This window comes from Cydia pomonella, chromosome 27 (genome assembly GCF_033807575.1).
Source record: "Cydia pomonella isolate Wapato2018A chromosome 27, ilCydPomo1, whole genome shotgun sequence".
Classification (NCBI taxonomy): domain Eukaryota; kingdom Metazoa; phylum Arthropoda; class Insecta; order Lepidoptera; family Tortricidae; genus Cydia; species Cydia pomonella.
Window position 1 is genome coordinate 802002 of NC_084729.1, and position 16020 is coordinate 818021.

Here is a 16020-nt window from a genome sequence, read left to right on the forward strand (position 1 = left end):
ACGGCCCGCCTGATGGTAAGCAGTCTCCGTAGCCTATGTACGCCTGCAACTCCAGAGGAATTACATGCGCGTTGCCGACCCTAAACCCGCTCCCCCTCGTTGAGCAAATCAAGTGTATCCCAACTCTTCACATACATAAAAATAAGGGCGTTACCTATGTTTATTTACCCGTTTATAATTCATATAATGTATATATGTAGATTTTTATGTAAGTAATATCATAAAAAGTATATGTTTAAGTTTAAGATTTCATAGTATATATACGTTAGTATTTATTTTGTAAAATAGTAGGTAGTGATATCATTTTAATTTATCTATTTTTATTAAGCATGCACCCTGCACCTAACAAACGTCTCTTTTTGGCCCAGTGGGTGATTGGTAGAGAATGCCTTATGCCATTATGTCAACCATTTTTACTTATAAATTTATGTGCAATAAGGATAAAATAAATAAATAAAGCAAGGGGGACAGGTAGGTATAATAAAAATAGTAAGGAAAATAATAAGATAATAATTTATTTATTTGTTCATCCCATCGTGGTTTATATTTAAATTTGCGCCGTTTATTTATCAAATTATTTTATAGAAGCCAGTAGTTCATTCGAATTATGAACGCAGTAAAATCATCACTGTCCGCCGCCACCAATCAAATCGTTCCTGGGGGCCAATTTTTGAATTTCGACCACTCGTTTTCGTGTATTTTGTTCAATAATATCTCCTCTCCACTACTAGGCATTTAAATTCTCCCAATGGAATTGAAAACGAGTGGTCAATACCACTCGATTCCCAATTTCTATCGTTCGTATTTCAAAAATAACATTTCGCCGTTTTCCACAGATTTTCGAGTGACGAAATCGAGCGCTCGAAATTCAAATATCGGTCCCCTGATTAGAAAATCAAGTTTACAGTGGCTAGTTTAAGGCATAATTTCTAATTTGGAATGATTTGATCGTTAACGAGCACCGCTAGGCCGTCGGACAATGGATTTTTACTGCATTCTTAATGCAAATGAACTATATTTCTTAGATTCTTTAGATGTAGATGCAAATAAGCTTAGCCTCTGGAGAACGGCGGTTGAGCGTTGGTCTCCAGCCAGAAGATTCCAGATTGTCTGCAAATAAAGGAATTGTGCATTATATAATTTATTATGACAGACAGCTTTGATACTTTTAATTTATCCGCTGCCACTCTGACCGATGTTAACGGAGTCTTATTAAAAATCGATTTAACTCGGTGATTAGCTCGGTAGCGTGATTGTCCTATTTCTTCCCGGAACCTTCTTAAAACTAATCTCAACCGTTTCTTCATAATGTCTTTTTATTCTATATATTATACCTACTAGTTTGTCCAGCTCTTCCTTGAAGAAAGTGTTTGAATATATCTTTGAGGCTCGTAAAATAAAGGCATTTGTGAAAAATCCTATTAGCAAGTGCTGCATATTCTAATGCTTAAATTTGAAAAAACGAATAAGCAATAACGGAATTCCCGCTTGAAATGACAGACAATGGAACCATAGAAGCAATAACACCAAAACTTTACTATTGTTTTAATAAAATTTTCAGCCAATAAGACTTTGAAAGTTATTTGGTCTCTTTACTTCCTAGGCATCCTTTATATAGTGCAGACCCAATGCCGGATTTAGAGGTCTGGAGGCGTCGGGCAATAAAGGAGTGGAGGCCCCCTGGCCCCAAAGTTTTTTCAAATAAAATGGTAAATTTTCCGAATTCTCTATTGTGGGGGCCCCTCTTTTGTGGAGGCCCGGGGCAGTAGCCCCGGTTGCCCTCCCCTAAATCCGGCCCTGTGCAGACCCATGGCATTATTTAGATATTCTGATGCCAGTGTACGTCCGAATTGGCATGTTGCACGGGCAGAGGTTTGTTTCTTACCAAAGATATATATAACCCCGTGTAAGTTAAATAAAGTCTAAGAAAAAAACGTGCCTTGAAAATCAAGAAAAATTTATGCTCGAATAGATGGCGATATACCTTTGGCCTATACTCGAGTAGATGGCGACACCGTTTGATATTGAAACATATCAGTAAAAGAACATGGGTCAAATAACCATATATCATTCTACGAGTTTTAGTCCTGTGTCGAAAGATGGCAGTAAATTTTGTAGTCAACAACACGCCTCTATACTAAATTCTCTTTGATTTTACCCAGTCTTTGGCACGAGTCCTCCCATCTGCAGGGTGCCGAACAACAGACAGTTTCCACTCATGGCGCCCACGTAGGTGGCGCAACGACGGCCCGTGAAGCCGCCTAAGGTTAAAGACTCGCCGAGGTAAAAGTAAGACCTGAAAAAGTAAATTTTAATAAACCAAATATCAGCAATAAAAATTGGAGATATAGTGAGGAAACCAGACTCAATAAGGCATTTATTTATTTTTGAATCCCCGGTGTAGTCGTGGCAGAGGTAGACCGAGAAAGAGATGGCGGAACGACTTGGATGCGTTTCAGCGGGACTGGCGGGACCTTGCTCAGCACAGGGAGGATTGGAAAGCTAGAGGGGAGGCCTTTGCCCAGCAGTGGGACACACAAATAGGCTAATAATATAATATAAATAAATAAATAAACTAATGCGCCATGAAAGTTAAGTACGTTTACAGTATTATGATACATTTATCAGTGAAGTCAGTGGAAGAAAATGGTTCGAGCCCTACACCCCAGCAGGGGGTACCAGAATGAAAAGGAGAAGAAGAAGAAATTATTACAGTTGAACAACTATCATCCATCCTCTCTCGAAACCTCAGACATTCACTGCACGCAGCCGTCCATCACCACGCAGACATATCACAGTCAGTACGTGATGTCAAAAGGGCATTCAATAGTGTGAGAGCACGAAGAAGTGGCAAGTTCCTACGCGACACAGTGCGAGCTGTCGGCACTGCCAATAAGTCGCGTCGGCGGGGCCTGAGAGCTATTCTGGGAACATGCTTACACTCTTAGTGGTAGTCGGACCCAATAAGGCATGCTTCCCTCCTCAGGGAAGGTCAAGTGGCAGTTGCTTTCGTAAAACTAGTGGTTGAGATTATTCTCGGGATTCAGTTGCCAAACTGGATCCAGGCCATCCGTATTACAAGTATATCATCTCCATCATCCATATTAACGCCTAATTCGTACTGATAGCCAAGGTTCGTGGTGGTTTGGAACACACTTGACTATTGATTAGTGTCCAAGCTCAGCTCTGCAGCTCTGCTTTATGTTCGTATGATGACTTATGTTCGAATAGATATGAGAATCATCAGTTTAGAGGTTGAGTTAGAGATCAAAATGTGTATGTGTCTGTTTTTGGTGAACTACAAGCTTCTAATGTTCTTACCTAGCATGATCGCAAGCCATGCTGTCACACCCAGGCATATTAATGCCCCCGTTGGGGTAGAAGTCCACTTGACCCAAAGTACTGATGTAGCCCAGGTTCCCAGCGTTGGTGTGGATGACCTCAGTGTAGGCTCCGTCGTCGGGTCGGAATTTGTCGTCGTTTGTGATGAAGCCGGGGAGAGCGGGCTCCAAGGCTGCAACAAAGTGTTTGGTATTAAAGGTGAGCGATTTAGACATTTTTATACCACGTCGGTGGCAAACAAGCATACGGCCCGTCTGATGGTAAGTGGTCGCCGTAGCCTATGGACGCCTGCAACTCCAGGGGTGTTACATGCGCGCTGCCGACCGTTTAAAAACCTGTACACTCCTTGTAAAACTCCATACAGTAGCCCCTCGAGAAAACTTCGGCAGGGAGCTCATTCCACAGCCGGAGCGTTTGCGGAAGGAAATTCCTTTTAAACCGCATAGTGCGCGGCCATTTAGGTTCTAAGTGGGGTCAGCATGAACACTCTGCTGACAGCGGGCGGTGCGGTGATAAAAAGTAGCCGTGGGCATCATGTCAAACAATTCCTTGGAGCACAGCCCATTGTACAAGCGGTAGAACACACTTGGAGGCAAAGTCTCAATTGTGTATCAATAGTATTTGACAGAGCGACCGTGAAGCCCGAGCGAACCGTGGACCCGGGTACGTCCTTAGGACCCGGGTACGTCCTTAAACTACGTCCAAAAGAGAGGTATGGGCATTGTGAATTTCATCTCGCTTTGTGTGGTAGGGCACAGCCAGTGGATGTCATTCCAGATCTAGAGCAGAGCCCAACTGGGGAAGTACCTCCACCTTACAGAAAACCGCAGCCAAATAACACTAGACCCTACTCATAGTGTTGTGTTCCTGCCGGTAAGTAAGGTTGCCAGAGCTCAACGGGGGGGGGGGGGGTTTAGGGTCGGCAACGCGCATGTAACTGGAGTTGCAGGCGTACATAGGCTACGGAGACTGCTTACCATCAGGCGGGCCGTATGCTTGTATGCCACCGACGTAGTATAAAAAAAAAAAAAACCGTGTCCATGTTAGCTTGTGCAAAATGCTTTCGTGTGTCCGGCTGTTCATCTCTGTTTCTCGTGTAACGGAGTAACTGTTTCTAGGTAAAGTAAGTAAGTAAGGTCCGATAATTATACATATTTTTTCTGCTGTCTTAGATTTTAGTTTTAATTGCAGAGCCAAGGGTATTCATGAGGTCTACAGTTCACAGGATATTAGAGAAGTTTACTAACCTGTCAGGTACGCCGGAGCGCCATTGAGGTTCCGGCCGATGATGCCCGCCATGTGGGCCCCAAGACTGTGCCCCACGATGTGGTAGTGGGTCGCGGAGGCCCCGGTCTCTGAGTTCAGCCAGTTGATGAAGCGAGCGATGCCTTCGCCTGAAACATCATCATAAACTCCAAGTTTCTAACTTCCTAACCACCCAGAAATAACAATGTGCACGTTGCAGAACATTCATAAAATTTCCAAAATTTCTGGAAAATTTAATGAGAAAATACTCATGCAAGTTTCCACTTAGAAAGTTCCCGTTCAGATTAGGGGTTATTAGTCAATGTTCTTAACTGTTGACTGTTTCATTTAGCTTTTACTTATTGGTGCAACATTGGTGTCTATTTGAAGTGTCATAGAAATCGAAACTAATTGAAGAACATTTAATGGGAACTTTGCAATTTTTGAAAACTCTTCGAAAAATATTCGTGATGGCGTCTCTTTCATTTTCCTTGGGCAGCAAGAGATGCCATCACTTCGCTGAATCCCGATATGTGTGGGTGCTTCCTAAGACTTTTTTTTAAAATCCAGTTTCTAATTTTATCATGCTGTAATAGTTGCACAGTGTAGAGAGCGAGATAAACAGCATGTCACGCCGACAACTGAAGGTAATACGTATTCGCATGGAGACTGCTGCAGCGGTACTATTGCAGGGTTGATGCAGCTGATACTACAGTCGACTTCCTTCTTTGGTTGATAAATTGCGTTTCTGCCATTGCCGCATTGTAGTCATAATTATTGGCTCCTCTACATGATGATAGTTGGCCAGCGATGGTGCGTTACGCATCTACACGTGGCCCATTCCATAGTGCGTGCTCTCAACCATCGCATGGCCATCCCGCTGGGCCATCTTGCAGAGGAGCCATAACCATCGCATGGCCATTTCGCTGATCCAGCGCTGGGAGCTATAAAACGTTCAATATATCTTTCATAGAGATTGATTAACAGAGATTTTATCATAGTGATTAACAGTGACCATTGCAGCAGTAACGCTGCAACAGCAACCCTGCTGCAGTTGCAATCAGAATGTACCCTTGACACTTACATGGTGTAAATATGGCCAGCCAGTCTGGACAGCTCATTATTTTAACATCCTTATCCTCCTCACGTTGCTCTTCTCGCTGTCGCGGTGTTGACCTCTCTGGCCACACACTGCTCTACTCATGCATCGTAGGTATTGTCGGCCCTCTGACTCGTGCCAAAAAACCGACAAAACAGAGGGCGGTGGGCATGAATAGGACCATAAAGTGAGGCTCTCTGTGCCTTTCCTATCCAAGCAGGAACATAGGCCTAGACACCATAACCTTCTTGCAGTTCCAGCAACGCGTACTGTAGCACAACGGAAATCTCCTCTCATTCGCGCTCTAAAATTTCTGAACGCGCTTCTGTCATGGGCCCCTGAAAGTGATTTGTTTGCAAGTCGATAGGCAAGTGTCTGTAGTATCTGTCTGAAGTATTGTGAGGTGATGGATGGTAGTCAAGTTGTATTTTATAAAACTGTTTTTGTAAAGTGTAATTGAACAGTGATTTGGTTTAGACTGTCAGACTGTATCAATGTTGTTTGAATAAACAAAATAAAAATAAATTCTCTGCCTACTTTCCACGCCAATTCCCATGCCCCTCGATGAGGGAAATCTCCTAAAAACGCAACTACCCCGTACTAATTACGGTAAGGCTAAAGACAGACCTGCAGTCTTGGTGTTGGTGACAGCAGCGGCGTAGTTGATGGTGTTGGAGCCGGCCGTCCAGTCCACCATGATCACGTTCAGGTCCTCGGCTTGCAGGAAAGCTGAAACAGGTTTTATTATCAGTGGCGACGAATAAGCAAAAAAAAAAAGTTCCACTAAGTTTCTTTCCCTCGCTATCAGTGTAGGGTTATAAGGTGGTAGTTTTCCATTTTGACATTAAGTACTCTACTATTTAAGAAAGTTTTTTAATACCATTCCCTAAAAGGGTAAAAGTCGGGTTGACAGGTCAGAACGTTTTGGACCTGGTTATGACCTTAAACGACGTCTAACAAGAGAGGTAGGGCAAACTTACGCGAGCTTGAATATTGTCTTCACCACTTAAAAAAATTGTTGGCAGTCTTCAAGCTGTAAGCTGTGGAATGAACTGTCGCCTCCGTATTTCCAGACCGATACGACCATTAAACCTTCAAGAAAAGAGCCCATCTCAACGGCTGGTAATGCACTTATAATCTCTCCGGTGTTGCGGGTGTCCATGGGCAACTTCATCTGCTTTTATCTGCTCCTTTCTCTCCTATATCATCAAAAAAGAATGAAATGACCATGATGATTACCTGGTATAAGCACGGTGTTAAAATCGGAAGTGGTGCCGCTGTTCCAACCATGAATAAGTATGATGGTTCGTCTTTGAGAGTTGTAGTTCGTCAGGCCGAGGAGACCGCTGTTGCCTATCAGCATAGGCTGGCTCACTGTTGGGTTCAATCTGGAATTAAAGAGGTTATTGTCAAAACGGACGATGGTAATTTGATGTAATAGATAGAATACTCTTTATCGGCCCACTTAAGTAAAAGATGCTGCACCGAAGAGATGTTTACATAACAGTAACAACTAGACTAGAAATGTTTTCATAACAGTAAAATCTAGACTTTGAAATTTTGCCCCCTCTTCATATTTGGCATTTTCCATAATTAATAATGAAAAAAAAAATACTTTCAAAGTGTCTGGGTTAGCGTTGTTCATAACTATTCCAAAAATTTCAAATCGATAGGTTAAGTGGTTTTCGAGACTCGCACCATAAGGGTTCCTTTTGTACCTTTTTGGTACGGAACTCTAAAAAGGGGTAAAATACCTGGTAAACAGATGGTATATGTTCTGTGAGTCGGGATTGTATCTGGCCGCCTCTTGTATATCGCTGGATTTTTGCCATAAGTCGACGAGGTGCAATATGCCTTCCCCGTCGCTCACATGCTGGTAGCGCGGCCCGGGGTCCAGCTTACGGAGCACAGGGTCTTGGGTTGGGAGAGCTGTGGACATACCAAGAAAAATACGCAAGTAAGTATAACGGGTTAGCACTGATTGACTAGCACGTTATCTTTTCGCGGATTAATAATAATAATAATAATTCAGCCTATATACGTCACACTGCAGGCACAGGCCTCCTCTCATGTGCGAGAGGGCTCGGGCTATAGTCCCCACGCTAGCCCAATGTGGATTGGGGACTTCACATACACCTTTGAATTTCTTCTAAGATGTATGCAGGTTTCCTCATGATGTTTTCCTTCACCGAAAAGCTAGTGGTAAATATCAAATGATATTTCGTACATAAGTTCCCAAAAACTCATTGGTACGAGCCAGGATTTGAACCCGCGACCTCCGGATTGAAAGTCGGACGTCATATCCACTCGGCCACCACTGCTATTTTCGAGGATTAGCAAAGTAATATTATTTGTTTTAATGTAATTTAGAGATAAATATATACCTGAAGCCAGAGCAAGCCCCGCAAGAATCAACACAGCCAACTCCGCCATTTTGGAGACAACACTGATCGACAACTATTGTTAATGAATACTCGGTTTGATGATAAGATTGATTCTAATCAGTAATGAGCTGATTAAAATAATTTAGCAATCTATACTTAAGTAATTAAATCGCTGTTTGTTTGTTTGCTTCATTTCTTTTCCTCGCTCAGCGTGTAAGCGATTCTATAAGTTTTTAACAAACACATGCGCTATATATCTGCCGTCCTATCACTAAAACCTATCTAACCCACAAATTATAGTTTTGAGATATGGGTAAAAAACGTTCAAACCCATATCTCTAGAAAATGTGTACATTTATTCCGGATTTCTTTTATGCAAAAATTAAAACTAAATTTATCCTTACTTTGTTTGAAAACCATTTCCTCAAATATTATTTTATTAATTAGAAAATCACAATTTTGTGTTTTAGTGTTGCAAATAATTACAAAAATATGTGCGATATTACTGCTAAAACACCGTTAAGTATACCTTAACCGTTTTTTAGAATTGAATAACATATAAAAAGTAACTAAATAACGGCCAAGTCAATTTACGTGTTTATAGTATCGTAATTGTGAATTGTGTAATAAACAAAACATAGCTTAATAACCGCAAAGGTACGGAACAATTTTATAGTATTGTATCTGTTAAAATATTACCTAGAAAACATTTGTAATAAACACGTTATTGGACTGTAACCGTTTTTTAGCTATATATTGAAGTAATTTGTATGCATTTCTACACTAAAACCCCGTTAGATACGAACTAGTAATGCTCACTAGATTGAAGTCTTGGAATTATTCACAAAAAAAGGTTTATTGTATTAACAAAATCATGTTAACCTGCATTATACTACTAAGTTTTAAGAGAAATTCAATATGTTAAATCACATCTGTATCGTATATATGTATATTCAAATCCTGGTAAGGGCATTTATTCGTTTGATGAGCATGGATATTTGTTCCTGAGTCATGGGTGTTTTCTGTGTATTTAAGTATTTATAAATATTTATATATTATATATATCGTTCTCTAAGTACCCTCAACACAAGCCTTAATGAGCTTACTGTGGGACTTAGTCAATTTGTGTAATAATGTCCTATAATATTTATTTATTATATGTATTTATTCGCATGCAAAATTAAAACCAAAAACTTAAAAAAGCGGCCAAGTGCGAGTCGGACTCGCCCATGAAGGGTTCCGTACCATTTATGACGTATTAAAAAAAACTACTTACTAGATCTGGTTCAAACCAATTTTCGTTGGAAGTTTGCATGGTAATGTATATCATATATTTTTTTTAGATTTTTCATTCTGTTATTTTAGAAGTTACAGGGGGGGGGGGGGACACACATTTTTTCACTTTGGAAGTGTCTCTCGCGCAAACTATTCAGTTTAGAAAAAAATGATATTAGAAACCTCAATATCATTTTTAAAGACCTATCCATAGATACCCCACTCGTATGGGTTTGATGAAGAAAGATTTTTTGAGTTTCAGTTCTAAGTATGGGGAACCCCCAAAATTTATTGTTTTTTTTTTCTATTTTTGTGCAAACATCATAATGCGGTTCATAGAATACATCTACTTACCAAGTTTGAACAGTATAGCTTTTATAGTTTCGGAAAAAAGTGGCTGTGACAGAATCGGACAGACAGACGGACATGACGAATCTATAAGGGTTCCGTTTTTTGCCATTTGGCTACGGAACCCTAAAAAGTACTGACAAATCAGTCGTAAACTTTATAAAATTTTAAAAACGCAAATTGTGTTAGTCTCGAAACTGCGTTCAATTTTATATAAAAAAAATTACAGATGCATTTAAAACTGCACGAGGTCATGCGCTTGGCGAGGAATAGAAGGCTATGGAGGAATTTGGTCTTCAACAGAAGGCCTGATGTCACGATCCTCAGCATTGAGGGACAGACTGAAGATGAAAAAAATGTTGTTTCATACCTTAACAAAGTAACTGGTGACCGAAGAGCTGGCGGCTTCCTCGCACAACGTATCAGTTTTGCGATACAACGAGGAAATGCCGCCAGCATCCTTGGTACAATGCCTCAAGGGCCTATTTTAGATATAAGCTAGTTATAGTAATCATCTGTATATATCCATTATGTATATTGTTATTGTCAATAAAACAAAGTTTGTTCAACCCTTGTGCCTTTAATAAACATAAACGCAATACTTCACCCTCGAAATAGCAATTTCCCAACTGCCCAAGCAATCCCTATTCACCCTATTTTACGGTACCGCCCGTTGATACGAGTAGATACCTACACAGACGGAGAAATAGAACGAGACGGACAAAAGACAAAACTGACACAACATCGATTCTGACATTTGCGGCATACTGCTGCAGTAATGCTGGTGCAGTCTAAATCAGAAAGGTACCTTAAGTAGTTCGGGTACGGAATTAGAAAAAGTGGTCATTAGTGTTGCAATACATTTATTTACATAATTTTAAACGGTCTTAAGTCATACTAACATTAAACTAATTTTACGGTTTAAGAGTCCACTACGTCGGAAATAGATGCCTCAACCTCGCTGTCCAAGGCCCTAGATCACGCAGTCGCGGCAGGCGTAACAAGCACTGGACGTCGTGATAGCGGACATGAAAGAGAACGCTTGAAATTCACAATCTCACATCTGTAGGGCTAAGATGATCATTTGTCACCATGCCTGTCTCGTTCTAACAAGTATGTTAGCCCGAAAGTGACAGGCATAAAAATGAACCGTGCTTCCACCGCTAGGGATGCCGAAGACCGGGCAAAGTGATAGTGTACGTGCCCAACGATGTGTGGCGCCGGCGTCGGCCGCGATTGCTGGCCGAGACGCGCGGGCGCACCAATGTGCTCGGTTTGGTGCCGCTGACGCGCGCTGTGTGGACCCTCAAGATAATGGCGGAGAATATAGACCTGTTCTCATGTTCTCTGAATGAATTCACAAAGTCAGCATTGTATATATTATCTTATAGATGTAATGAATGTAATGATATACTTTAGATTGTAATTTTATACATAAGTAGATACACTATTGTCTTAGGTTTAGTACCTGTTAAAATAGTTATGTGTAAGAAATAAATAAAATAAAAAGATTAAGTAGAAAAGCGGACCATGGCGCTAGGCCGGGAAAACGCTAGGTTGAAAAAGAAGAGTCACGAACATAGGTCTAAAATGTATTTTAAAAATTTGTAAAAAAAACTTAAAGCTTGTCCAGAAATATATGATCACGCGCCATATTGCGGAATTTCATTGGAACTAAATTTTTCATACTAAACTGAACTGTCACCCTATACATGAGAATAACAGCGCCCTCTTGACAATGATCATATATTTCTGGTCGGGCTTTACAACATTTTTTTATTATTATTCCAGTAGGCATATTACAATGCGCTTATGAACGTCAAATAAAGCTACACCGGCTCTAACCCTACACCTCTGACCCGAGAAGATTTAAATCCCCCCTCAATTGGAGGAGGGTATCCCAATAAGGACCGGCAAGAAACTCGGCGGGACACATCTTTTCAAAACATTACATCTTATAATTAACATGCATTACATAAGAAAAAAAAATACAATTTAGATTACTATAGAAATCATGCAATTACATACAGTGGCTACTTTTCTTTATAGAAATTTGATGAAAAATATATGTTTTAAAATTAAAATTCAACAACATGATATCCCCGTTCCTGATGAGCACGCATAACCATCTCTCGTACCTCATACCTATAGTAAGAGAAGAGCACGAACCTACGGGGCCATAAACCGCAAAATTAGTTTAATACACAATTCTTGTCATTTTATTCAGCAACCTTTGGTCTTCTTGGGCTTCGGCTTTTCACATTCGCAGTCTTTTTCTGTGAAAACAAAGAAAACCTTACTTAAATATAGAAGAAAAAGAAATTTATTTATTTATTTATTTATTTAATCTTTATTGCACAATACATGAAGGTACAAATGGCGGACTTAATGCCTTAAGCATTGTCTACCAGTCAACCAATGGGTTAAACCAGAAAGATTAAGTAGGTGCAGTGTCTTTTAAAGTAAATGAATTTGTAACCGAGACTATATATGAATATAAACTATATATTGATAAACTTACTACAAATAAACATACATATATTAATACATACATAATTATACCAAGTGTGAATCATTAAGTTGATGAAGAAGAAAGTTTGTCAAGGAAATATTTGCGCAACATGCGCTTGAATGTGAATTTGGTCTGCGCTTGTCTGATAGACAGTGGGAAAACGTTCCAAAGTCTGATTGCCTGAACAGTGAAAGAATTAATTGGACATGAAACCCGTTCGGTGTTGGGGGATAATGAGCTTAAGACTACGGGAAGAGCAAAGATCTGAGAAATCAAAGTAGAACTTAGCTATTAAGGTAAGGTCGGGTAAGACTATCAAGTTCAAGTTCAAGTTTCTTTATTTGGCCAAGTAACAACAGAACGTTACATCTAGCATGTCAAAATACAGGTCATTGCTAAAACTACTCATGCAATGTCTTATTAGGTATATAGGTAGACAAAATTATATAAATCAAAATATATTAAATGGTAAATGATAAAATACATCAATATAATACAGTATAAAAGCACCTACGCTTAGAATTATTTTACATAATAAAATCATAATTTTTCATTTTATTTGTAAATTCATTGATTGAGTAAAATGGATTTAATTGGAAGAAACGTTTAAGTTTATCACTGGGACAAGACGAACACTTAGTTAGTTAGGTATTTAGTTATTTCTTCTGGGCATTTTCCGCAAATCGACAACCATTGTGCCTATTTTGCGTAAAACCAGGTAGCGCTACTCTAACCATCCCAGCTTGTAGGGAAAGACAAACACCTGGAATCCTCATACTGTTAGACTTGCCCCGAGCAAAATAAACGCGTTCTAAAAGTTTTAATAATGTGTCGAAAGATGGCAGTAAATTAAATTTACTATGGCTACAAATTTTCTTTGACAATCTACTTTTATATTAAATTCTCTTTGTTTCGTAGAATTCTTGGGACTTTAAAGAGGCGATAAGGCTTGAATCGTGTATCGTTAAAGGGTTAAAGTCAGCATTTTAAACTCACCTTTTTTACCACATCCTCCAGACGGAAGCTTACAACCCTGAACCGACGTAAGCGCCATCTGTAAAAATTAAATAAATTGAAAGTCCAAGTTAAGAGGCTGTCAACACCCAATGTCCTTGAAATTGATGTTACTTAAACAGTTTTTTAAGAAAGACTATTTGTTTTAGTCAAGTAAGAAAAATATATGTTCATATTAATCATATTTCAAAGACCGTGGTCGTACTCGATACACGATTGAACGAAATCGGCTCGATAGAAAATAATTGCAAAGATTGGTCTTAAAATCACAATTAAACGGTTTTATGTCTTTATTGTTTTGACTTATGGGTCTGCAATTAAAATCACAATTTCAAAACATTTATATCTAAACCGCTGTTGAGTAAAATATTACACTAATAATCCACTTTTTTTATTTAAATATTTTTCTTATTATTCCCTTGCCCAGGCCCAGTAACATGCGACAGTGCTATCTCATTTACTCCGATACAAATAGACAGTGTGCGCGCTTTAGGTATTGACAGCCTCACGGCTTGCCAAGCGACAGAGTGTGAAATAAGACTTGATTTGTTAGACCTGTACCCCAAAAGCATAAAATTGTTGTAGTAATTCACCGAATCGCATTTCACCTTGAATGAAAAAGATATCACTTGATTTTTTTACTTGACGCACTTTTTCCCGTAGCCTTTGACATTAGTATAATTAATTTGTAGTATTTAATTTTTCGTGTAGTATGTTACCGAAGAGGCATTTCGCCGCGATCGACGTTTGTTTGGGACTCTATTTAACTTGATACGTTAATTTGATGCTTGCACTAAAATTAAGTGTTTTTTTTTTAAACACGTTTTGTACTTGTAGGATTAAGCCTCAAGTGCTATCAAACTCATTAAAATTTTATCTATGTGACGTTGACGTTGCGTTGAATCACGTCGCCAATACAATATCGAGGTGAAATGCGACTAAAGTGATAAACGATTGAGTCACAACGCGATGTTTAAATGTACGGTCGAGGTGAAATGCGACTAAAACTTATAGCCACTAGAAAAAAAAAACTATTGAGACACAATGCGAAAATTAAATATGAGATCGAGGTGAAATGCGATTCGGTGAATTACTACAACAATTTTATGCTTTTGGGGTACAGGTCTAACAAATCACAGATACGTAAATGCCCTTACCAGGATTTGAACCCGGGATCTCTTGCTTGGTAAGCAGTGTTACTACCGACTAGGCAAGCCAGGAAGCCGTTAATGGGCGTTTCCAGAAAATAGTGTATTTTCTCATACCCATTTAGCGTGAGTTGTTAAGAAAAGGTTTGTAACAATAATTAAGCATTAAATTTCAATAAAAACTTGGTTTTGGCACAGAATAAATAAGCTTAAATTACGTCTAAAAGAGAGGTATGGGCATTGTGAATGTCATCTCGCTTTGTGTGGTAGGGCACAGCGCAGCGGATGTCATTCCAGGTCTAGAGCAGAGCCCAACTGGGGAAGTACCTCCACCTTACAGAAAACCGCAGCCAAATAACACTAGACCCTACTCATAGTGTTGTGTTCCTGCCGGTGAGTAAGGTTGCTAGAGCTCAACGAGGGTGCGGAGTGTTACAGTCGGCAACGCACATGTAACTCCTCTGTGACTCAAGGGATGAAACGGTACCTTTCACGCGAGTTAAACAAATAGGCATAATCAGTACCTAATTAAGTCTTTTTACTATGAAGGGGAAACTTTTTGCGATAACTCAAAAACAGCTAAACTGATCATGTCCGCTATAGCTTTCATTTAATGTATTTCTTAAGCTCTACTTCCACGATTTTTTTCATATTTTTTGGACCTATGGTTCAAAAGTGAGAGGGGGGGACACATTATTTTTTTCTATCGGAGCGATTATCTCCGAATATATTCACTTTATCAAAAAATGTTTGTTGAAGACCCCTATTCGTTTTGAAAGACCTTTCCAACGATACCCCACACTCTAGGGTTGAAGCAAAAAAAAAATATTTCACCCCCACTTTACGTGTAGGGGACGTAACCTAAAAAAAAAAATTTGATTTCATTATACGACTTTGTCTGCTTTATTGATTTATATATCCATGCCAAATTTCAGCTTTCTAGCACTAACGACCACGGAGCAAAGCCTCGGACAGACAGACAGACAGACAGACAGACGGATATGACGAAACTATAAGGGTTCCTAGTTGACTACGGAACCCTAAAAAGGCAAAAAGTTGATTCCCATAAAGATTTCATGCTGTTCGGTACAAAACTGACAGCGATTAAGAGGAAACAGGACAGCTGATTCTCCATACAAACGTAGTCCCCATTTTCCTCGCTGGATATTGACTTTTTGGAAAATAATTTTAGATTATTTGATGTACCCTTCTCTTGACCTTTTTCCAGTTTTGTGTTATTATAAAAATTAGAAGCGAAAAACATATTACATACAAAATTTTAAATGCTTCTAACTCCTATAATAATTAAAATATCGAAAAAAATCAAACGCAGGAGTATAGCTGTGGTTGATATACAACAAATTGCATTAAAATATTTTCAATAATGTTAATATACAAAGAGGAAAATGAGGTCCACGTTTGTATGAGAAGGTGATTTCGTAAGCAAGTCCTCCACTTTTGGGTTATCTTTTCTTAACTACTCACGTTATGTGCCTAACTACACTGTTTTCTGAAAAGTCCCTAAAATCACTAGAAACTTGTTTTAATATAGAACAAAAAACTTACCAAGACAATAGCTACCAGCAGAAAAATGTAGAAGAAGTTCATTTTACAAGCAAGACTTACAAAGGCTTTCTCAAATCTGATACTATA

At 39.2% G+C, this 16020-nt stretch overlaps 1 protein-coding gene and 1 long non-coding RNA gene across 2 annotated transcripts; both read right to left on the reverse strand.

Annotated features, from left to right (window-relative positions):
- Positions 1–494: 494 nt before the first annotated feature.
- LOC133532672 (pancreatic triacylglycerol lipase-like) lies at positions 495–8153 on the reverse strand. Its single transcript, XM_061871435.1, has 8 exons — positions 8071–8153; positions 7441–7615; positions 6926–7074; positions 6314–6415; positions 4590–4736; positions 3322–3514; positions 2159–2296; positions 495–1110 (listed from the first exon to the last, which is right to left on the reverse strand). Exons 1-8 carry the CDS (start codon positions 8117–8119, stop codon positions 1053–1055), a joined length of 1011 nt encoding a protein of 336 aa, XP_061727419.1. The 5' UTR covers positions 8120–8153; the 3' UTR covers positions 495–1052.
- A 2388-nt stretch (positions 8154–10541) lies between these two features.
- Positions 10542–16020, reverse strand: LOC133532470 (uncharacterized). Its single transcript, XR_009801701.1, has 3 exons — positions 15934–16020; positions 13202–13259; positions 10542–11969 (listed from the first exon to the last, which is right to left on the reverse strand). It is a non-coding gene; the product is annotated as an uncharacterized LOC133532470 (long non-coding RNA).

Coding starts and splice junctions, on each gene's coding strand:
- LOC133532672 (XM_061871435.1), bottom strand. CDS start 8,119: ATGGCGGAGTTGGCTGTGTTGATTCTTGCGGGGCTTGCTCTGGCTTCA. Junction 4,737..6,313: donor CACCAACACCAAGACTGCAG/GTCTGTCTTTAG, acceptor ATGATGTTTCAG/GCGAAGGCATCGCTCGCTTC. Junction 1,111..2,158: donor GGACTCGTGCCAAAGACTGG/GTAAAATCAAAG, acceptor CTTTATTTGCAG/ACAATCTGGAATCTTCTGGC.